The following is a 23542-nucleotide window of genomic DNA, read 5'->3' as shown; positions in this document are numbered from 1 at the left end:
ATTTTTATCAATGTTTTTTCCGCCCGATTTTATGAAAGTGCACAAGGTTTGCAATACAGAAAGTTTACTACAAAATTTTGCTAATTGCCACTGTTCCCGAGATACAGTGATTTTAAAATAAAATTCACTGAACATTTTTCAACTTTCGGTCGTTTTCGGATTTTTTTTAGAGTTTGTTCTAATAAGAAAATTATTTTTCTGGAAGTATTTTATTTCAAGTGCCTTCAATTTTCTTTTACTAACATTACAGTTGGGAAAATGCCTAACTCCTATTTTATCAACGGAAACTGGAATAAATGAATGATTTTTTGCGTTCCTTGAATTGTAATCGCGTACGAATATTGTTCATTATGCTATTCATTGTAACTCTTTTTGAAAGGCAAATTGCTTATTAATTATTGCTTATTATTAAAATATTGTTGCAAATTGCACACTTTTTGAAAGGCAAATTGCTTATAACGATTTTTTTCACATTCCTCGTCAGGACACACTCATTAGTTGGCAGCGCATGTGGAGTGAAGGTGATGGTTTTGAGTTCGGTCGCTGGTTACACACGATTATCCCTAAGGTTTCGACGAAAGCTTGGTTTAAGGGATTGAATGTAGGTCGTGATTTCATTCGCGTGATATCTCGGCTTATGTCCAATCACTACAACCTAAACGCGCATCTCTATCGCATTGGGCTCGCAGCAAACAATCTTTGTGATTGTGGCGATGGCTACCACGACATCGAGCATATTGTCTGGTCGTGTATCCGGTTCCATGCTGCTCGCTCTCAGCTCTCTAGAGCACTGAGAGCACAAGGCAGACAATCGGATATCCCCGTCCGGGATATCTTAGGTAGCCGTGATCCTGATCTTCTGCTTCATCTATACCTGTTCCTCAGGAACGCCGATGTTAACGTTTAATGATGTTTCCTTCGTTGTGTCCCCGTTTCATATCCCTCCTATCCGATCTATAAACTTTTACTTAGTCGCGGCAAGACATACACACACTCTTTACAGATACACGGGCCAAAGGTTGTGCAGTTCACTGATCATTCAACAAGAGCCAAAGGTTGTACCGCTCATGACAACTCTACACGAGCTGATGTTTGCACCGGCTAGTGACCATTCTATCCTGGATTCCTCGAGTCGAGAAGACGCACCACGCTAGATATGGGGTACAGACTAGGGGGCGTTGCTGATTAATGGTCAGCTGCATCCCAAAAGGAAGTATCCCGTGTCGGGCACAGGTACAGAGCATTGGAGACAGCAACATCACAATTACGAAAACACTTGTGATACTAACCTCGAGCCAACCGCGAGTAATCGGTTACATATTACTAACATAGTTATAAGGCAAACATTGTCGAAATATTGAACTCCCGGCCCCGTCAGGTTGACGCCATATGAGCCTTAATAAAAATATATATTTTGGATAAAAAAAAAAATTGTAACTCTATTGTAGTTACACAGGAAAAGAATTCGGGTTTGAGTCCAATCGAATAGCTCCTTTGCACTTTTGATGGAATTTTCACGTTCTCTAGCTAGACTAGAATTTACAATCCGGGAAGACCCTACACACAAACTAGCGTTGGCTGAAAACATTTCATTTTTGGCAGAAATGATGCCATTTCGTGTGCTGGAGGGTCAAATGCGCAAATAATGAGCTGTTTTAAAAGCTTAAAAATGGTTTGTATGTATGCGAGCAGACATCTCTTTCTATTTTCTTTTCTGATTTCATTTGGGATTGTGCCAAAAAAAAGTCCATTCGACGTCAATGGGGATCGAATCAAGGCCGGCTGGAATGCAAAGCTATTTCACACGACCACGCTATCCATATAGCAGTCAGTGCTGTTATAAAGAAGCGTGATAATATTACAACTCACCTTAACATGAAGTTGGAAAGTGTTTTCTAAGAGGATAAAGAAGAACATGAACGAAAATATATCTTTCTCTGTCTGGGCCGTGTAGTTGGCAAACCATACGAAAAGCTTTCATATGCGTTCATTGAAATGCGTCTTCTGTTTCGCTCGCTCATATTGGCTCTAGCATATATATATTATACAAATGATATACATGTATTGGGCAGTAGAACATTTTTTGTTATCTTTCAGCTCATTTAATGTAATAAACCGGAATGCCATAACATGTGCTAAAAATTAACTTTGGGTGTAGTCAACTTATTTATCATTTTTGAGATGAATTAGTTAACGAATATAGAATCATGACCCAAATCTTTGGAAATAACTACAAAACATAAATGATTGAGCATGCCTTTTCCTTTGAAATAAATCGCGAATGGATAAATAGTTGCTTGCTGTGCAGTTATATCAATGTAATTACACATCGGCGTTGGAAACAATCTACTACGGTATTTTCACATGTCAAGATATCTGTAAATACATTTAATTCGTTTTTAAGCTTTATTTTGTTTTTATTTTTTAGTCTACCCATGACTTAAGCAATACAGTCAAGAGTTGAAAATTGTTCGGCTCTTTTCGTTCCTTCTCTTGTAAACCTTTCTTTGAGCTGTTCAATTATTTCATACAATTCGCTGGTTCTAATTACATCATATTGAACTTTCGTGTTTAGAGCAAAACTGTTGTTGACTTTCTCGTTTTATTTCATGATATAAATAGCAGAACTAATTTTTGTCTTATCTATTAGCGCTACTAGCATACATGAGATAAATTCGTTGAAAATATGAATATTAACTATTTCAACGACACGAGTCGCAAATTTAATTTTTTAATGAGATTCAGAAAATTTTTTGAACACTTTTTCCGAAAAACGTTTGCACAATCCTTGTAGAAGGTATTCATTCTGTATCATGATCATTTTTTGGACAATCCATGATCAGAGTTTCTCTTTGAAGAAAATCGTTGAAAAAACATAAAAAACAAAACAGTTTGAACGCCTTATGGTATTATTTTAGCAATTTGGGGCTTTTCAACAAACCCAAACTCGTCTTGACTACAAGGATTTTCATGAAGAAAAATCGATTTGCATTTACTAGTTGCGTGAAACACCCAGAATCGGATAAACCAACATCATTTACCTTACATTTACATTTACCTGGTTTATTTTTTAAAACATCAACAAACTTATTTGAAGGAAAAAATCGCCGGATGCAAAATCTATTGCTCAACCACGGAATCACGGAAAAATAAGCGGAGAAGTGACAATCATGTCAAGGTCAGAAATACTGAACAGGGCACTAAAGAAAACACATTGAAAGATGTAGTATCTTGCCTATTCGAGTCCTGGCTGCACATTTTATCAACCACAATCACTAAGTTTAAGGTGAAGGTGGAAGCTAGTCACAAATGGCTGCCACAATGGCGCTCATTCCTTTCATCTAACTCACCCTCGCCCGAAAATAAATAGTTTTGCGAAACAGTGTGAAGATAATTATCGTTTTCGCATACTCCCCATCAAGTAATATCAAACAAACTCTAATCGATTACTCACAAGATATTAAATTTTCATCTGCTGTCGCACTGTAAAGTGAAAAACGTCGGAAAACTCGAGTTAGTGCTCTGAAAGTTAAATTTTCATTTTTCAATTTTCGGCAATGGTTTTGTTTGTATTGGTGAAAGCATTGTTATTTTTTCGACACTGATGCCAGACAACATCATCGAAACAGTTATAAAAATCACTCAATAAAATGTTATTCCTCAGTCATAGCGTTTCATGACATGGAAATCAATAGAATAAAATGGTGTTGATATCAATACAATTAATATGTTTACGTTTAATGAGTATATAATGTAAGTTTTAGCAACTTTAACATTGGATAAGAAAATTGTATTGCAGAGCTCGGAACACTGCCACGGCCGCCTATGCTTTCAAAAACAGTAAACAGAAAAGTATTACATTCGATCAAAATGCCTTGGCCAACGAAGAGAAGGGTTAAGGTTCTCCAACGTGAATATGTGAAAACAATACGATCAACGAAGGAAAGTATTGAGGAATTATCAACATCGAGTTACTATGCGGAAGAACTTGTTAATACCAAAAGAGCCCCAATTCGCATTTGTTATAAATTTGCTCATGTTACGCTCGCGTATAATCAGAATTTTACCTGATATGCAAATGCACCTTCTATATATATTTAAATTTGCAATTGTTCAACGGAACATATCGTTCATACATTTTACTTTAGTATTGAATTGTTATTTTGTTTTTCAAATGTATTCAAAGACTCGTGTCAATGAAGCGCCACTCAGTCTGATAAGTGAATTGATCTATTTACATGTGCTTTGCTCTTCTCTCACAAACACTGTTACCCCATTTTTACACGTGGGTTTACCTATACTACTACAATGGCTAGTTTCCAACTTCACCTTAAGCACACAACGTTTCTCTGTCAATCTTGTTTATGATTCCTGATGCTCAGATAGTGGTACCGGAGCTCGAAGTATAAATAATATTATTTCTTAGTGTCGGTATCAGTATAGATAGTGGACAATCAGAAAGGGATGAGGATACTGATTTTTGGAAAAATGAAGTTAAAATCCCCAGCCAGAACGGGAATCGGGCCCGAAGCCCTAGGTATGATAATGAGTGACGTTAACCACTCACCCATTGGAGCACATTCCGTGCTCATGTGATGAATAATTTAATGAATGTTTTTCAATAAATTTTGAACATCGCACGAAAAATATTTCGACACCATACATACTGGAGAATCTGTTTCGAATATATCATGTTTCAATAATGTCGGTATTTTTTTAGCGTGATATAATCGAGACGTTACTGTAATCAGATTTGTTATAATGTATATTTTTTTACACAAACTTATACCATAAAAATTGACCACATCATCTGATTAATTCAATCATGGCAGTCGAAAATTATCTACTTTTTAGGAAAAATTACTTCCAGGTTAAAGTTGAGTATTTGCAAAAAAAAATATTGTATGTTTAAATCAATGTATCTCAGAAACGGTAGCATTCAACAACTTTGTCGTACACCTTTTGACTGAAATTTTTTAATAAAAACCAATTCTTCGGGTCTAAAAACTTGTCTTGTTATAATTGTTATAAACATTTCAATAATTTTAAATACCTAACATTAAAAAAAATATGTATATCACTTTTTTGTCCATTGTTTATCACATTTTGGCATACTGTGCAAAAACATTTATAAGTTATCCGCTGCAACATATCAAAAATACAAATAAATCAAAAACACCTTTTTGGAGAAAATTGAGTTTTAAATATTATTTTCGAAACAAAATAAAAATCAAAAACCTTTTTAACAGTGCATACATTTTTCACATAGTCCCAACATTGCGGTTAACACCAAGTCATTAGGACAAACCGTTTATGAGTTTTATTTCTTTTGAAATTTTCAAGCAATATTGGCTCAGGCCCTTCTCAAAAATAAGGCGAGAATCAAAATAGCAATCCGATGATGCAAATTGTTCTTTCTGGTCATTAAGAATGCATAAAAAACAAAAATAAAATTCATTAAAATAAAAGTCATTTGCAGTGGAGCAGCTCACATCTGATATCGATAATTTATATTGATCCGAAAAAGAAATCATCAACAAATCTTAAGCAAACCCTATACTTTCTCATCTTCGTTCCTAAAAGCATGTTTCCTGACTTCATCGATTCTTATAATTCCTACGTATGATGTGTCTAAAAATATATCGCCCTTTTATTATTGTTTCGCGAACCCAGTATTTCGAGGAATGCGAAATTTATTTCGTTTGCTTCCTCATTTCACCTGAGGTCTCATTTTTCCTTCTCCCTGTATTGAGAAAAACACAATCGATACTAATGATTCCTACGTACAATTCGTCAGAAAATGCGCCGTCGGATGAAAGTCCCCATGATTTCGAGAAATGTTGGCATCTAAAGTTACCAAGGACTATTATTCGCAACAGCGTATAAATTGTTTGTGAGGTTTCTCATGCCGAAAGTACTCAATAACTTCTACGAGCTGATTGTCTTAATCTCAGCTTCTTTTCCGATAACACACAATTATTTCACCCCATCACATCCAGCGTTTAACTTGGGAAAAACAAATCTTCGCAATAGTTTGCGAAACTATTATTGCTCCATTATTTGAATGAATTTTGTCAGTATTGAAAACAACATTTTTCCTCTGTTCACTTTTTCAGCCTCATCATCGCAGGACGACACGAATGACGACATCGAGCGCGGTCGTCCCGTTGAAGGATAGGAAATTCCTTTCCGAAGGTTTTGTCTTCGTAGCCAGAGCGAGCGCCAAAGCACATAAGAACATCTTCATCGAAGACAAATCTCGGAAGCAATCTCCCCGCAGCGCCAACTAACCCGATCCCACTTCACCGTTGTTTTGATGCGCGTTGTTAGGACACAGCTGGGACGCGCTAGTGGTAGTGAGCTGCAAGGGGTGTAGTGCAACGAGGTGTGATGAAACTTTCCTCCCATAATAACATGGAAAACATTTTGATGATCTGACTTCAAAAAAAGTTTTGTCTACTGTCGTTTCTCTTCCATACCGAGGAGCCAGGATAAGCGAGGAGCGAATTCTTTGCGTCGTGGCGAAAGCGTAGTCAAAGTCGGTGGAAAACTGAGACTCAAAGAAGAGAGATAGGAAGCAAGCTCCTAGTTTCATTGTCATCTTTTTCGGGCGGCAACATGAGCAGAGATGCAAACAAAAAAAATGGAACACATCTAGCCGAAAATGCTGTCTTCAGTAGATGAAGAGAAGATTAGTGTCGAGGAAGTGCGAGGCGATGCGCCGAGTGGAAGAGAAAAATTGCGTTTTTTGCGGGCACTCCGGAACGCTTTTTTCCGGCGATAGCTTTCCTAGCAAAGAAAATTGACCCAATCCAGCCGTCGAGCTATTGCTCAACCGCGTTCGTCTAACCATATGTGTGTGCATGATCCTGGGTGTGTGTTCGGAAGCGGCTGGTGAAAACACACCAAAACGAATGAGAACGGGGGAAAAATTTACATAAATATTTTACGATTCACAGCCCACTGAAAAGTTCAAGCGGTTTCGAGGGCCAGGAAAAAAAGAACGGAATATTTTCCGGCTGAAGGAAAATTGTATGCGTTCTCGCAGGCGAATGAGGAAAAAGTTATATTCAATTTAGTCGGAATTTGAAGTTAATTGAGTGTTACAAGGCCGCCGTTGTGAGGCAGGGCGCGAGGCAGGAGCACAAGCAAGTGTTAGCTGAAAATGCTGTAAATATCCATTGTGTGTGTGTAGCATAGTGTAGTAGCGTTAGATTTTGTTCCGTGCGAGGTTTGTAATTGATATTTCACAGAAAAGTGGGCTCGTGCGAAAGTGAACGGGGAACAAATTTGCGTTTTTTTTTCTCCAATCGCTTTACGTCGTGCTATGAATTGGTCGCAACAAAAAAGACGGCGCAAATTTTAGCGATGTCCCAGCAGCAGCAGCCCAACAAACTAAGGTAGGTGTTTTAGGTTTTACTCTGTAAAAAAGACTGTGATATTCTGTATCTTTATTTATTAGAGGAAAACTGTTTTTTATCGCATTAATCTATTGATTCAAACGGTTTGTTGTGAATCGAGTTATCCTGTGCACATTCGCACATTTCATTAGGAATTTATCTGTATTTGATTCGTCCGATTAGTAAAATTATTTATGTTGCTAGGTAGGAACAGTTATAAACATTTACCCTAAAACAATCCACCTGAATTTAGCCAACAGAATGTCTTTTAATTGAACTCCATCCACATATAATGAATTAAGTTTATCAGATCATTTTTCGAGGCAAGCCTTAAACGTCCTTTTAATATAAGGGTCCATGTCGATATTTCCGGTGAAAAAAGTAGAAGGGAGCCTAGAGGCACGGACGGAAAGGGCCTGGCCGAGTAAGGGAGTAAAAAGTGCCCAAGTGCCAAACCGAATCACTAGCTGTATGTCAAATATTGTAGAGGATATTAAATAAGAAATTTTGGCGATTCAATTGAATCCCTATGTGGTTTAACATAGGATCTATAGTGAAATACGTACTTTTTCGTTTATTTCACGCTATCCTGAAAAGCTTCGAGATAAAAATTTAAAAAAAAATACTGAATGTGCATCTCACTACGGTGTATCAAGAAAAATTATCAAAAAGGATTTCATCAAAAATTTAAGTACTAAAAAATATTGAAATTGAAATTTATTTTTTTTTTATTTAGAGATTCAGTACTACTCTAATTCATATTTAAATGTGTTCCTACGGCTTTATATACATATAAAGCCGTAGGAACATAGTGATGATGATGATGGCCCACCTCATACCCCTACAAAGGTTTGAGCAGGACGATTTATCTTATAGATAATAATTAAGTTTAAAAATATCAAGAGACCAGTATTATAAAAAAAAACCAAGCGAACTGGATCTGTTGCTGGCATAAATATCTATTAATAGAACAGTAAAAATAGGCACAAACTGCGAAAAAACAAACAATGTTCCTATCCATATTGACATTGACATAGTCATAGTCTCAACTTCAGGCCCAATGTTTTTTCTAAGGCATGTCAAGAAAATTTCCAACCCGGGAAGATCCTTGACTGATTGGGAATTGAACCCAATATCTAAAAGTTTCTACTTAGAACATAAAAGAGATCTGCTACAATCAGAAATAATCGATATAACCATCTGATGAAAGATAGTTTACGACAATTCCGAATGAGCTATCCCAATTCCAGTTTCCACTCCAGACCCTATATAAAAATTTCATTATGTGTCAGTTTTCTGCCAGTGTTCATTATTAACAATCGTCCAGGCCCACCAAGTAATATATATCTAGATGTATTTTTTTTCAGTGTTGCGCGGTACAATTTTTTTTTTATATTTCCAAAGGGTCTGGCTGGGTAAGGGAGTAAAAAGTTCCCCCAAACCAAATCACCAGCTGTATGGAAAATATTGTGTAGGGTACTAAATATGAAATTGTGACAGTGATACCATATATTTGAGTCCTTATATGGTACAACATAGGATCTATGGTGAAAAATGCACCTTTTCGCTTTTTCACGCCATTCTCAATAGCTTTGAGACAAAAATATGAAAAAAAAATACTGAAAATACATCTTGCTAAAGTGTATCCATCAATATTTTCAAACAATTTGTTCATCAAAAATCAAATACAGGTCGGACTCGATTATCCGGAGTATTGATTTTTTTCACTCCGGATAATCTAATCCTCCGGATAATCAAATCCTCCGGATAATCGAGTTAAAGAAACAATTTTCTCCCGATGAACGTAATATAATTATGATCTGCACTTATTTATTAAACGGGTTTATCTAACTTGGACCCGTTTGTATGTTTGTGACTTTGTAACTTTGTCTGTAGTGCTGTACCACATTAATAGAAATTTAACCCCCTTCCTGTTAACCGTTTGATCTGAGATCTGAATCAAATAACTATTTACTTCTTAAATAGTCGACTATGTATTTTTTGCAATCGCCTCAATATCGGTATCAAATGAAATGATAATAGAATACAGTACATCATGAAAATATTCCGAAGAAAATTAAACGTTAGATTTCCATTATTCACAGTTGGTTGTTTCATCATATACCCCACGATTTTATTTTAGTCTCATCATTGCCCTAGATTAAGGAAGGAACGGGTGTGATAACTATTAACTGCTACTTTCCCAATTATTTTCTAGCTTTTAGTACATTAAACCGTTTAACTTAGAAAGATTTGTTTACTTATTTTATTTTCTAGTTTTCAGTAAATTATCTGTATTTCTGTATTCAATTCAACTGTATTCAATTTTTTTTTAATTTTTATTTCTTACCGAACTTTTTTCGGAATATTAAGATGATGTCTGTATTCTATTAGTCAAATAATTTCATGTGATACCAATATTGAGGGGATTGCAAAAAGTACATGGTCGACCATTTTATGGCGGCGACCTTTTCGAATTTATGTTGTTCATAATGTAGTGTATTCTCCAAGTCAAGCCATTTATCCATTTTTTAGCGGCGACTAAATTGAGTTTTTCAAGATCATGGAATACGCAGTTTTATAACGGCAGTAAAATTCAAGGTATGTTCCAAGTTTCGGATCAATCAGGATCATATTTCATTTAATTTGGGACAACCCTACAAACACTCGAAAATACATACAAACAGGGCAAGCTGAGTGAAACCATTGAAAAGTAATTGTTTATTTGGGAACCGTGGCCATCTTGGATATGTGGTGGTGGCCAATTCGGATTTGCATTTTTCATAAATAACTGTGTCCTACTAGTCAAGCCGTTTCATTTGATATTCATATTGATGGGGTTGTGAAAAAAAAAATATATATATATACATATATATATATATATATATATATATATTCATTTCATATCCATATTGATGGGGTGCTAAAAAAATGTGTAATCCGTCATTTTGCAGTGTCCGCCATCTTGGATTTGCATTTTTTCACAAATAACTGTGTTCTATTAGTCAAGCTCTTTCATTTGATTCCCATATTAATGGGGTTTTGAGGAAAAAATATACATGGCGCCATCTTGTGGTGACGGCCATTTTGTATTTTCATTTTTCATAAATAATTGTGTTCTACTAGTAAAACCTTTTCATTCGATACCCATATTAGCTATTCAATATGGAATTATTATACAAATTATTCAAAATTTCCGAAGATCAAAAATAAAATATTCCGGATAATGGGGTCTCCGGATAATCGAGTCCGACCTGTACTAAAAAAATTTTGAAATTAATTTTTATTTTAAATTTAAATTAAATTTTATTTTTTTTAATATTGAGATTCAATATTATAGTTTGTATTCAAATTTCTTCCTACGTTTATTTTAGGATATGTGATCTTTTTAAAATTTTTAGAGTGTTTTTCACGGTACAAAAAAAAAAATTTTCGAAATTTAAACAAAAAATTTTGAGACCAACTTTTACTCTAATTTTTATTTAAATGCGTTCGTATGTGTTGTTTTTTCCACATGTAGCGTTATTTTTTCTTGAATTTTTAAGAGGATTGCGCGAAAAAAAATTTTTTTTGGCCTTTGGCCATTTTGAATTTAGTTTGAATTTAGAAACCCATTTATATTTATTGAAATTTTTTGTCTTATATATGTCTAATTTTTTCTTGTTTTCTCATATCTTGAAATATATGAGATTATCTTTACATTGGTTTTAGATGGTTTACCAAATTCATAGGAGTCAGCAGTACGATAGAGTTCTGTGAGAAAAAATAAAGTCCTTGTGGAATGATCATTCGGGTTAATGAGAAGAACAATGCAAATCATTATTTTTATTTTATTTTAATCTTACAATTGAAAATCACGAATACAATAAAATAATCGATTTCAAGAAAATAAAAATAGTAATGCAGAGACGATCCTATGGTGTTCCATTTAAGGACTCAAATATATGGTACTACTGCCAAAATGTTTTATTTAGTACCCTATACAATATTTTCCATACAGCTGGTGATTTGGTTTGAGGGCACTTTTTATTCCCTTACCCAGCCAAACCCTTTGGAATTATAAAAAAAATATTTTTTTGTACCGCGCAACACTGGAAAAAATCTGAAAAAAATCACACATATCTTGAAAACCCATAGGAACACATTTAAATATGAATTGAAGTAGCACTGAATCTCCAAATCCCAAAAAAAAAAATGTTCAAAGTTTAAATATTTTTTTGATAATTTTTTTTTGATATTTTTTCTTGATACAACGTAGTAAGATGCACATTCAGTATTTTTTGCAAATTTTTATCTCGATGCTTTTCAGGATGGCGTGAAATAAACGAAAAAGTACGTTTTTCACTATAGATCCTATAGATCCTATAGAACCACACGAGGGTTCAAATAAACCGTCAAAATTTCTTATTTTATATCCTATACAATATTTGCCATACAGCTGGTGACTTGGTTTGGGGGAACTTTTTACTCCCTTACCCGGCCAGGCCGTTTGACGTAGGACTTGGAGGATATATTGTAACTGTTAAAAAGTCGTAAATTGAACTCATTCAATTCTCCAAATGGTGGCTCTACAAAAACCATTTATTATATGAACTGAACTGAACTCCATAAGGGTTGTAAGAGTTGTAGTGGTAGAAATAATCCGGAATAATTAATTATTGATTCTGTCTATTCTCAATAGTAAACTGTTGAGAAAGTCAGATTGATAGATATTCCAACATCAACACGAAAAACTCCACATTCTCTGGTTTTCTTGTATCGATGTTCATAAATGTACATAAACATCTTTTTTAATAAAACCGTCCCTACAGAAATATTATCGTTCGAACGTTCGATTCGATCGTTCGTATCGTTCGTGAATGGTTTACCTGTTTCTATCACGGAGGCTAGCGCTCAAATTGTATGCGAACATGTTTGTTGTTCTTCCTCCACAGTGCAAGCAGCGAGTAAAATTCAGAAAAAACATACCACTTAATTCGCTAAACTGTTAACTTGTTTTACTATCTTCGGCTCCCAAACAGTCCTTTTCAAGGCTGAGAGTTCAGGTTAAGTTTTCTTACGATTTGTTTTAAATACTGCGAGTGCGCGTGCAAGTGTGGGCCGATGACCGAGCAATATTTTTTAAGCGATTTTCTCAAAATTATGCGTTTTATCGCGTAAAAAAAAAATTCAGTGTACCTCTTTTTTCACTTTCTCTGTTTTCCCCAGTTTTTAATTTCACTCTGGACAGCGATCAGCTAACACCATATGTTAGAGCTGAGATAGAATTTGGAGTTTATCATTTATCATTTATTGATTTTTAGTTTTATTTTTTGCTGGGATTATTGGACTTATTGCTGATTTTTTTCATTCAATTTTCGCGAGCTTGAGTTTCCGGGTTAAAAGTGGCGTCAAACTGAAGCTCATTTTGAGCCGGATGTTAATCTCATTGCGGTGAGCTGTGTTCTCTGACTGAAAATTAGAAGTGAAATTTTGTTCCTTTCGCCACCACAGCCGATTCGGTTCAAATATTATGTTTCATTTCTGCGAAAGGTGCTTCATAATATGATTTGTGGTTCATGTATTTGGAGATCAAGTTTTTGATAGCGTTGAAGATCTTAGTAATTCTGCTAAAGGACATTAAATAACTACTTGGATATTCAATAATTAATTTAAATTGTAAGCGCTTGTTGTAGTCTTTCGTCTCTTCGGTTAAGTCACCGACAATACCCACCCATCTTTTTGCAAATCACCTAATGCTGAATAGTCAAAGGGCAACACATGCGATATAGTGAGAAAAATGGAAACTATGAAACTTCAGAAGAATTGCTTGGGCATTTATAGAAATTAGTGAATGCAGAAAGCTCATTCATACATAATCTCGAGCTTCGGACAAATTTTGATAAATGGCATCACATTCAGAATGAAGTGAATAATTTCAACATAGGTATTTCGAAAACACTTATTTCCAGGAAACATTTTTTACAAAAAAAAATATCCAAATTCAAATTTCTTTTGCGTTTTTATTTCGTTTTAACAAGTTGCCAGCCTTTGTAACGCTCTTATTCATCTTCTTGGATAATAGAAACTTTATGTTATGGTTGCAACAAGAACAGGTTTTCTCTCATCGGCAAATAATTATGTGTGCCTTATTAATTTTAAATATGATCTTTGATTGACACGTTCGTCACCCAACGTGATTCGGCCGAGTTTCTTGCGGTGCCCAAATCAGACTGTCGGCAGCAAGAAAATAACCGAAAAGATAAGCGAGCAACAACGATAAAGAATAGGGCAATTATGTGGAAATAGAGGTATCAATTCAGGATCACTTTTCACATAAGTACGGCACATTTTTTTTCCAAATTGTGCTCCACTGAAATGTGAACATGCTCCGCTAAAGTATATTTAGACGAGATACCAGCGGAAGAACGCATGTTGGCCTAGTCGAAAACATCGAAACGCATTCAAGTTGCGAATAAATTATTAAATGAAGGTCGAACTTTGTTTGTAGACAACACTCACATAATCCAGCAATATATATTTTTTAAATTTAAGGACGTACGTCGTTCAAACTGACAGCTAAAACACATGTCAATGACATAAGGACCGTATCGTTAATTATGGGTACGCTCAAAACACAGCTTTATTTCAAATATTGCATTTATTTTTCAGTTCTGATATCAAAATATTGTATCTTATGAATGAAAGAAAGGAGTAACAGTAAAAAATAATCAAGATTCTGATTTTCGCGCCAATGATCGCACCTGCTTCTTGATGTCCCTCATTAGGTTCTGGACAACCGTCTCATCGACTTGTTTGCTCACATTTATCCAATCCTTTTTGAACTGCTCAAGGTCATCGGCTGCCTTGTCCTTCTTCCGCAGTCGTCCCTTCATCAAAGCCCAAAATTTTTCAATAGGTCTTATTTGCGGACAATTTGGAGGATTCATCTCCTTTTCCACAAAATCGACATTATTCTCGCGATACCAATCCAAGGTCAAACGTGCATAGTGGCATGATGCCAAATCAGGCCAAAAAAGTGTCGGACCAGTGTGCTTTCGGATGAGCGGTAACACACGCTTTTGGAGACATTCTTTCCGGTAAATTTCACCATTCATATTCCCGAGAGTGAAGAAAGGAGATGATTTCATGCCACATTGACAAACAGCTTGCCAAACCAGCACTTTCTTACCGAATTTTTCGCAAAAAATTGACTTCTCCGCGTTCGGGACATCTGTTCCTTGCTTTACAGTGTAAAACTGTGCCCCAGGAAGAGTTTTGTAGTCCAGTTTGACGTAGGTTTCATCATCCATGACGATGCACAGTTCGCGTTTGCTTAAAATCCCATCGTAAAGCTTACGGGCACGGGTTTTCACGGAACTTGCCTGAATTTGGCTGCGTTTGGGACATTTTTGCTTTCTATATGCCTTCAGTGAGTTACGTTCTTTGGCACGTTGAACCATACCGATTGATGTTCCACACTTTTTTGCGCAATCCCGTATCGATAATTCCTTTTTTCTTTCAAATTGCCTGCAAATCTTTTTATCCAAGTTTGGCTTGGATGGCCCAGGTTTTCTGCCGCGACCGGGTAGATCCTTCAATGTATTATACATACCAAATCGCTTGATAGCGTTTTGGACCGCATGAACGCTTACTCCTTCCGCCTTCGCCAATTTTCTCATTGATATTCCTGTTTCGGAGCAGTATCTGGTCACAATGGATTTTCGTTTTTCTTCTGTTAGCCCTCTCATGATTGCACTTTTAGGAAAAAACGATCTTTTAACAATGCTAACTGAACGCTAACTGTGTCAACAACAGGAGAAAAATAAACAGCTGTCAAAACAAGCTATAGTCTTTTTCAGACGGAGACTCTAAGGCGTACCCATAAATAACGATACGGTCCTTATAATATGAGTTTCGTATGAAACAGTAGGACAAATCATCCGAAATATAAATTAAAAAAAAACGATAGTATTTAAATTATATTTTAAAGTTTTAATTCTATGATTGTTCTGCAACATCGGTGCCTATTCCATCAAATTCTCTTTAAAATTCAATTCGAACGAGAAAAGTGTCACCCATATATGGTTGACGGAATGGTAGGAAATACACCCTTCACTCATATCCGGGTCGACGAGTAGGCTGCTTTTGAGCATAGTTTTATTTAATCTATTTTTTTAGACAAATATCAAAATCCATTTTTTCTCTTCCTTGTAAAGGTTACATTCGAGTTAACGTCATTTGGGATTCTACATGTGAAAGAAATTTGAAAATCAATGAAACAACTTTTATCCATACTAATGTGGAGTTTAAATGTGATTCTGTTTGTTCATAATGCTCGATTTAGTTGTTCGGTTTTGTCAAAAGCGTTTTACTGAAGGGTGTGTCACATCAAATTGCATCACGGAAAAAACGCTGTAGAAATTCGCCCAGTAGACCGATCCTTTTGAAAATTTTAGACAGTAAAATAAAAACTATTAAACAACTTTTGGCATTTTCTTTTTATTCATACTTCGAGCCCAAGCCCGTATGCTCGCACCTTCTTCTTTACACCGTCCATAAGGTTCTGTACAACGCCAGGTTGTAGTTTTTTTTTAACAGAAATCCATTTTCTCTTGAAGTCCGCCTCCGATTTGACAACTTTTGGGTTCTTCCGGAGGGCCTGCTTCTTAATCGCCCAATATTCCTCTATTGGGCGAAGCTCCGGCGCGTTGGGCGGGTTCATTTCCTTTGGCACGAAGGTGACCCCGTTGGCTTCGTACCACTCCAACACGTCCTTTGAATAGTGGCACGAAGCGAGATCCGGCCAGAAGATGGTCGGGCCCTCGTGCTGCTTCAATAGTGGTAGTAAGCGCTTCTGTAGGCACTCCTTAAGGTAAACCTGCTCGTTTACCGTGCCGGTCATCACGAAGGGGCGCTCCGCTTTCCGCAAGAGCAGATCGCTTGCCACACCATGTACTTATTGGTAAACTTGGATAGTTTCTGCTTGCGAATCTCCTCCGGAACGCTGAATTTGTCCTCTGCGGAGAAGAACAACAGGCCCGGCAGCTGACGAAAGTCCGCTTTGACGTAGGTTTCGTCGTCCATTACCAGGCAATGCGGCTTCGTCAGCATTTCGGTGTACAGCTTCCGGGCTCGCGTCTTCCCCACCATGTTTTGCCTTTCGTCGCGGTTAGGAGCCTTCTGAACCTTGTATGTACGCAGGCCCTCCCGCTGCTTGGTCCGCTGGACGAATGAACTTGACAAATTCAGCTTATTGGCGACATCCCGGACCGAACTTCTCGGATCACGTCTAAACTGCTTAACTACGCGCTTGTGATCTTTTTCACTGACGGAGCATCCATTTTTGCCGTTCTTCACCTTCCGGTCGATGGTTAGGTTCTCGAAGTATCGTTTTAGTACTCTGCTGACCGTAGATTGGACGATTCCCAGCATCTTACCGATGTCCCGATGTGACAACTCCGGATTCTCGAAATGAGTGCGCAAGATTAATTCACGACGCTCTTTTTCGTTCGACGACATTTTTCCAAATCTACGAAAAATTGACAGTGAAGCATGGCCAACGTGAGCTATACACTCTTATCTGATTATAAGCGAAACCTGAAGATATAATTCCTAAAAATTAAATTTCTACAGCGTTTTTTCCGTGATGCAATTTGATGTGACACACCCTTTAGTACTGGAAAAGAATTCGTGGGCCGAACCGCTAAATAGAGAGTTAATCCATCTATATTGCCAGAATTTTTTTTTATCCAAATTATATATTTTTATTAATGTTAGTATTACAAGTGTTCTCATAATTGGGATATTGCAGTCTTCAATGCTCTGTACGTGTGCTCGACACGGGATACTTTCTATTGGGATGCAGCTGACCATCAATCAGCATTGTTGTTGCAGCAGTTGTTGTAGTCCCAGCAGAATTGTTGGGATAAAACTCATGGAATGAAAAAACCCTAATTAAATATCTGACCAAAAATACAACAAATATTACCTTATTCTTTAGATGTGACTCTGATTGACCTAATACTCCCACAAAACTTAAATTACCATTTCGAGAGACTTCTTTTCAGTCGTTAGAAAATATAAAAGAGAGTTGAAAAAAGTTTGATAATTGGTTTACCATGTGTGAGAGTTGAAATTGTCCGGTTGATGTTTCAGACCTTGCTAGCAGGCATGTAACCTTTCTTAGATTTGACATAAATGTATTTTTTCGGTGCGATATAGAAAAAAACAATTTAAAAAATAGCGACCATTACCATGTAAACTATAAAAAACAAATACAAACAATAAGTATGGAATATGGAATGATCTTTTTTTCTGCAAGTGCAATTTGACGAGGGACTACGTCTAACCGGAGAATATGGGGAGTAAAATGAAAACCTAAACACAGAACATGCAGGGAAAAATGAAAGATTCCGAATGCTTATAACTCGAACATTTCTAACTGGATCGGAAAGATGTTTACATCAATTGATAGGGAATATTTCTACGCATTTATCGCAATTAATAAAATGTTATTTTTCATTAGATAAACAATTGAATAACCGTAAAATTTAAAGCGTTATCTAAACGCCCTAACTGCCTCGTTTTGATTGGCTCGATTTACGGTTTCCCGAACACAGCCATCATAATCAAGCAGCCTTGGTGAAATCGGCATTGCAAATACATGAAAGTCGGGAGTATTTTTGATCCGACTGAAATGTGTTTCCCTAACACAGACTTCAAATCCATGGAGCGTGGGGAAATTGGCATTGCAAATACATGAAAGTCGGGGGTATTTTTGTTCCGACTGAAATGTGTTCCCCCAACACAGACATCTAAACCAAGGTGTCTGGGGAAATGGGCTTTGCAAATAAATTCAAACTGCGAGTACTTTTGTACTCGCTTATCTTTGTGCAGACTAGAATATTGTTGGTTCATGCAAGGCGGGGGTACTTCTGCACCCGTATATATTTTTTTTCACTCTGGAAACTGTTTTCCTAACACAGATTACAAAAGCGGGTACGAACACAACGCTTTGGCTCGGTTATTCAAGATTGTATTGAAGGATATGCATTCATGTCTTCTGCTCACTGAATTTCTACGCATACCATTTGATGATTAGGCAAAATGTTGGTATCCATTTGCTGCGATAACTCCTATTGCCTATTGCCTATTGAGCCGGTTCGACATTAGCGCTGAACAGATCATGGCAGCTGTTTCGCGAATGAAAACGTCCACTAATCCGGGGCCAGACGGAATACCATCGCTCTTCCTGAAAAAATGCATCTTCAGTTTGTTGACACCGCTGCAACACGTCTTCCAGCTTTCTCTAGCAACTGGTCGTTTTCCAAAGCTATGGAACTTCGCCACGATATTCCCGATTCACAAAAAAGGCGATAAGCGGAATATTGATAACTACAGAGGGATTTCAAGCCTTTGCGCTATGTCAAAACTGTTTGAATTGATTATTATGGATCCAGTGTTCTCGTTTATCAAGCACTATATTAGTTAGGATCAACATGGATTTATGCCCGGACGGTCAACGACCACAAACTTGCTGTCTTTTTGTAATTGCGTCGTCGACAGCATGGTCGAAAGGTCCCAAAACCGACGCTATATATACCGATCTAACAGCCGCCTTCGACAAAATTCATCACGATATCACTATAGCCAAGTTGGCAAAGCTAGGCGTCACTGGAACTTTACTAAGTTGGTTCGAATCCTTCCTCAAAGGACTTCAGTTGGAGACAACAGCTCGGAGCCGTTCGGAGCAACTTCTGTGATACCACAAGGAAGCCACTTGGGTCGTCTAGTTTTCCTGGTTTACTTTAACGACATTTTTTTGGTGCTAGAGGGACCCCGAGCTTCATTCGCCGACGATTTGAAGATATTTTTTCGGATCCGTTCTCAAACGGCACTTGGATACATTCGCTTCTTGGTGTTCGGTCAATTGTATGTCAATCAACCCTTCCAAGTGTACGACGGTTACCTTCGGTAGGAAGAAGGAGCTAATTATGCACAATTATACCATATCTGATGTCAAAATTGAACAGAGAACGGAGATTATAGATCTTGGATTGGTTCTAGATTCAAAATTGGAATTTAAGCAACACGTTTCACACATCGTTGGTAAGGCATCAAGAAATTTGGGTTTCATCTTTAGAGTCTCCAAAAGTTTCCCCGATGTCTACTGTCTCAAATCGCTGTATTGCGCTCTGGTTCTTCCAACCCTGGAGTATGGAAGCGTCATCTGGAATCCGTGCTTTCAGAACGGGGCGACGCGAATCGAATCAGTGCAACGACGGTTTGTTAGATACTCTCTCCGACTGTTTGTCTTGGCGTGATCCGCTTCGGCTTCCAAGCTACGAGAGTCACAGCTTGCTGATCCACCTGGACTCTCTACATACCAGACGAAATCTAGCGAGGTCATGTTGTCGCTGATCTCATAACCAACCGCATTGATTGCCCGCAACTCCTGGAAAAACTGAACTTCAATGTTCCTCCACGACGTCAGAGACATATACCGTTCATGCAAATGTTACCTCAGCGATCGAACTACGGCATGTATTCCGGAATAACGGGACTACAGCGCACCTTCAATACGATTGCTCCCGTATTTGATCTCAATTCCTCCAGAAGCATGTTGAAGCAGCGATTCTTAAGTTTAATTATTAAGGATTAAGGAGGTCTGTTGATATAAACAATAAACAACAATAAACAACAAAGATTAAACAATATGCGTTCGACGTACATGTCAAAATCTAAACTGAGTGCCGGAAGTTCATCAAATCATGCAAATTCGCGGTTCGAGAAGTACGTACACTTGAGAGATGCAAACTTCAGAGGGAAATGTAAGATAAAATAATCGTTTGATAATTCTTCCGTTCACATAGTTTGTCTAAATATACAACAAACGTAAAAGGACTGTCATTAAATTTCCTTGTAACGAAAAACATAATCTATCACAATGCATGAAACACGGCATTTATTCAATCTCTTTACTCACAAAGCAAATATATTGAATTCAATTGAATTCGGAAATCGTTTCATTCAATCAACAATTTAATAGCTTTGCGCAGTGGCGATATCGTAACCAATGAGGTTTTACCGAGGTGCGATTATTGCTAGTTGAAAACTAATACCAACAATTTAATCAATACAAACAAATGATTGCTAAGCTAAGGTAGTCCCACGTAAACCTTGCGGTTATATCATAGATATAACCCACCCATTTTTTTGTTATCACTACCTTCAAACATTCACGTTTTCTTACTAAGCGCAAGTTCATGAATCCAATCGTCCAAGAACTGTTCATTGATTGATCTTCTAATGGACCCCATTGATTTTACCTTTCAGTAAAATGTTCCTAGTACTTCTACCAAAAATCATCATTATAATATCAGATCATTTTCAAACACAATTCTCGTTCAAAATTGTTCAACCACTCGCAAATAACGTGTTTCTCCGTTACATGGAATAAATGTTTGATACAGAAAATATGATAGAATGATGTGCTCCCGTGGCCGAGTGGTTAGCGTCATAACTAACATGCCGGGTGTTCGGGTTCGATTCCCGTTCTGGTCGGGGGAATTTTTCGTCAAAGAAATTTCCTCCGACTTGCACTGTGATCACGCGTATTCTAGAGCTTGCCACTCAGAATGCATTCAAGGCGTGTTATTTGGCATAGAAATCTCAACTAAGTACTAATAAAAATGACGCAAGTAATACTACGTTGAGACGGCGAAGTTCCTCTAGGAACGTTAGTTACATTGAAGAAGAAGAAGATGATAGAAGGAAGACATACCCCTCCCCTCTTCTCCCCTTAGAGAGGAGGGAGGAGTGTATATTTACCATAGAAACGTTTCGTACCCCCTCAAATCTTTACATGCCAAATTTAGCTCCATTTGCTTGATTGGTTCTCGAGTCATGCAGAAATTTGTTTTTCATTTGTATGACAGGCCACCCTAAGAGAGGGGGATGAGTGTCGAACCACCATAGAAACATTTATTGCATCCTAAAACCTTCACATGCCTAATTTGGTTTCGTTTGCTTGATTAATTCTCGAGTAATGTAGAAATTTGTGTTTCATTTGTATGGCAGCCCCCCTTAGAGAGGGGGTGCAGTGTCTAACCACCATAGAAACATTTACTGCACCCTGAAACATCCACATGCCTAATTTGGTTTAGGTTGCTTGATTAATTCTCGAGTAATGGAGAAATTTGGGTTTCATTTGTATGGTAGCCCCCCTTAGAGAGGGGAGTGGAGTGTCTAACCATCATAGAAACATTTATTGCACTCTTAAACCTCCAGATGCCTAATTTGGTTGCATTTGCTTGATTAATTCTCGAGTAATGCAGAAATTTGTGTTTCATTTGTATGGCAGCCTCCCCTTAGAGAGGGGGGAGGGGTCTCAAAATATCATGAAAACCTTCCCCGGCCCCAAATATCCCCACATACCAATTTTCATGTCGATCGGTTCAGTAGTTTCCGAGTCCATAAGAATCAGACAGACAGACAGACAGAAATCCATTTTTATATATACATATATAGATTTTATGTCACTGAATTGTCGTGTAAAAATGCGGTTTTTTAGTTTATTGTGTAACACTCTTAAACTAACAAAAAAAAATATTGGAAGGTAGAGTCATCAATAGACTGATCACCCGGTCCGAAAAATGAAAAAAAAAACACTCAGGAACGAAAAGTATCCCAAATGATTGGGTGGAAAGCCCGTTCCACGTAAGACTTATCCACTCAGACGAAATCAAGTTGGAATCAAATAGATTTTCAATTTACTGTTCAATCAAATCCAATCTGTTTGTACACGTGCGGGAGAAAAAAAAACAAGAATCGATTCGAAGTATGCGTAGGATTTGTACACTTTGCGAATCTATCGAACGGTTTGGGGCACAATTTATGTATTGACATGAGCTTTAAAACTTTTGGTGTGCAAATATTTTGCTACACCGAGTGCAGATGAAACCCAAGCCCATGCTCAAACAAAAAATATATACTGAACTTCGCGAATTGGAATTTCGTGTGTAAGTTTCCAAGCCACTGATGAAATCGTCAGAAAAATATTAGCTCAAAGAACAATTTCATCACCCATTTTAAGACTAGAATCATTTGAAAATTTGATTGATTACTTGCCAGATAAATAAGTAATTGTGAGCCAGTAAACCTCTGACAAACATCCCACGAAAGCACCGGGGTTCGTTATCTAAATTCCTTTCTCAGAAGAAAGCCTCATCACGGCCGCGCATCTCAACGGAAAATGAAACAACATCACTGCCGTAGATTGCGTTCATATGAATTTTCCGCAGGTTCCACACCTTGCGAACCTCTGAGTCGCTTCGCATTTATGTTTCGCTCGCAATGAAAATGATTTTTTTTTCTCTACAATGCTGCGTCCACCTCCCGGAAGCGGAAATACAATAGAAAATATCGTCCACTTTTTACCTCTTTCCCCCGGCTTATGTTTTCCGCTATTTTAAAAAACTGTACTCTACCACTTTTGTTCAAAATTTGAATTAGAGTATCAAGGAAAGCGCGAAGACGAGTCCCAAAGAGATTGCCTCACATACACTGATCACTAGGATATGATGGGGAGGTCTTTTTTACGTCTGCCGGATGGAAATCCAGCAGCGAATAAATTTCGAACGTGTTACTGCTACTTTCATTTATGATTACACTTTATTCACGTGCAATCAAGCGCGAGGCTCGTTCTGCCTCCTCTAAATCTCTGCCTTTTCCGGCTCAGTCACCTTCGCTTTCCGGCACACGAAACCATCGGATGAATCAACGCAACGGTAGGAGGGGTTCTGGGGGTTTCGCCCTCTTAAGCGGATCGCAAGATGCTGCTGGAGGCTGGCTGGTGTGAATCGGGGCTTGTTGGTAGCGCAAGGAACCATGCCGTGACATGATATATGGGAAATGTTAAATCTTCAAGCTTTTAATTATAAAAGGGTGTTCGTTCGGGCATTGAAGCGATTCGCTGAAAGAGAAAGGCGGAGGTGCTTAAAGCATTAGTTCTGAAAACGTAAAATTAGAATTTATATTGAATTGCTATATTAAGCTACTATGTTCTTCGGTGTATACATTACACGATGCGACAATTAAAATTCATTTAATAAATAACATAATGTAAGCAGTAGGAATGGTATAGCGAAACATCTTTATGC

The 23542-nt window shown here is 37.3% G+C and overlaps 1 protein-coding gene and 1 pseudogene across 2 annotated transcripts in view; both read left to right on the top strand.

Moving 5' to 3' along the window:
* LOC129774818 (protein O-mannosyl-transferase TMTC2) overlaps positions 1–23542 on the top strand; it is a 786337-nt gene that overhangs the window by 37439 nt on the left and 725356 nt on the right. For both annotated transcript variants that reach the window (XR_008742781.1, XM_055778813.1), the window contains exon 2: positions 6117–7400. Coding sequence is in view for 1 of the 2 variants with exons in the window: in XM_055778813.1 (XP_055634788.1) it covers positions 7369–7400 (32 nt within the window). In the remaining variant the exon portion in view is untranslated. The remainder of the gene's footprint in view (positions 1–6116; positions 7401–23542) is intronic.
* Positions 20429–20549, top strand: LOC129780647 (U4 spliceosomal RNA; annotated as a pseudogene).

Source organism: Toxorhynchites rutilus, chromosome 3 (assembly GCF_029784135.1).
Source record: "Toxorhynchites rutilus septentrionalis strain SRP chromosome 3, ASM2978413v1, whole genome shotgun sequence".
NCBI classification, from domain to species: domain Eukaryota; kingdom Metazoa; phylum Arthropoda; class Insecta; order Diptera; family Culicidae; genus Toxorhynchites; species Toxorhynchites rutilus.
The sequence above is the reverse complement of the archived record's forward strand: the minus strand, read 5'-3'. Positions and strand labels throughout refer to the sequence as shown.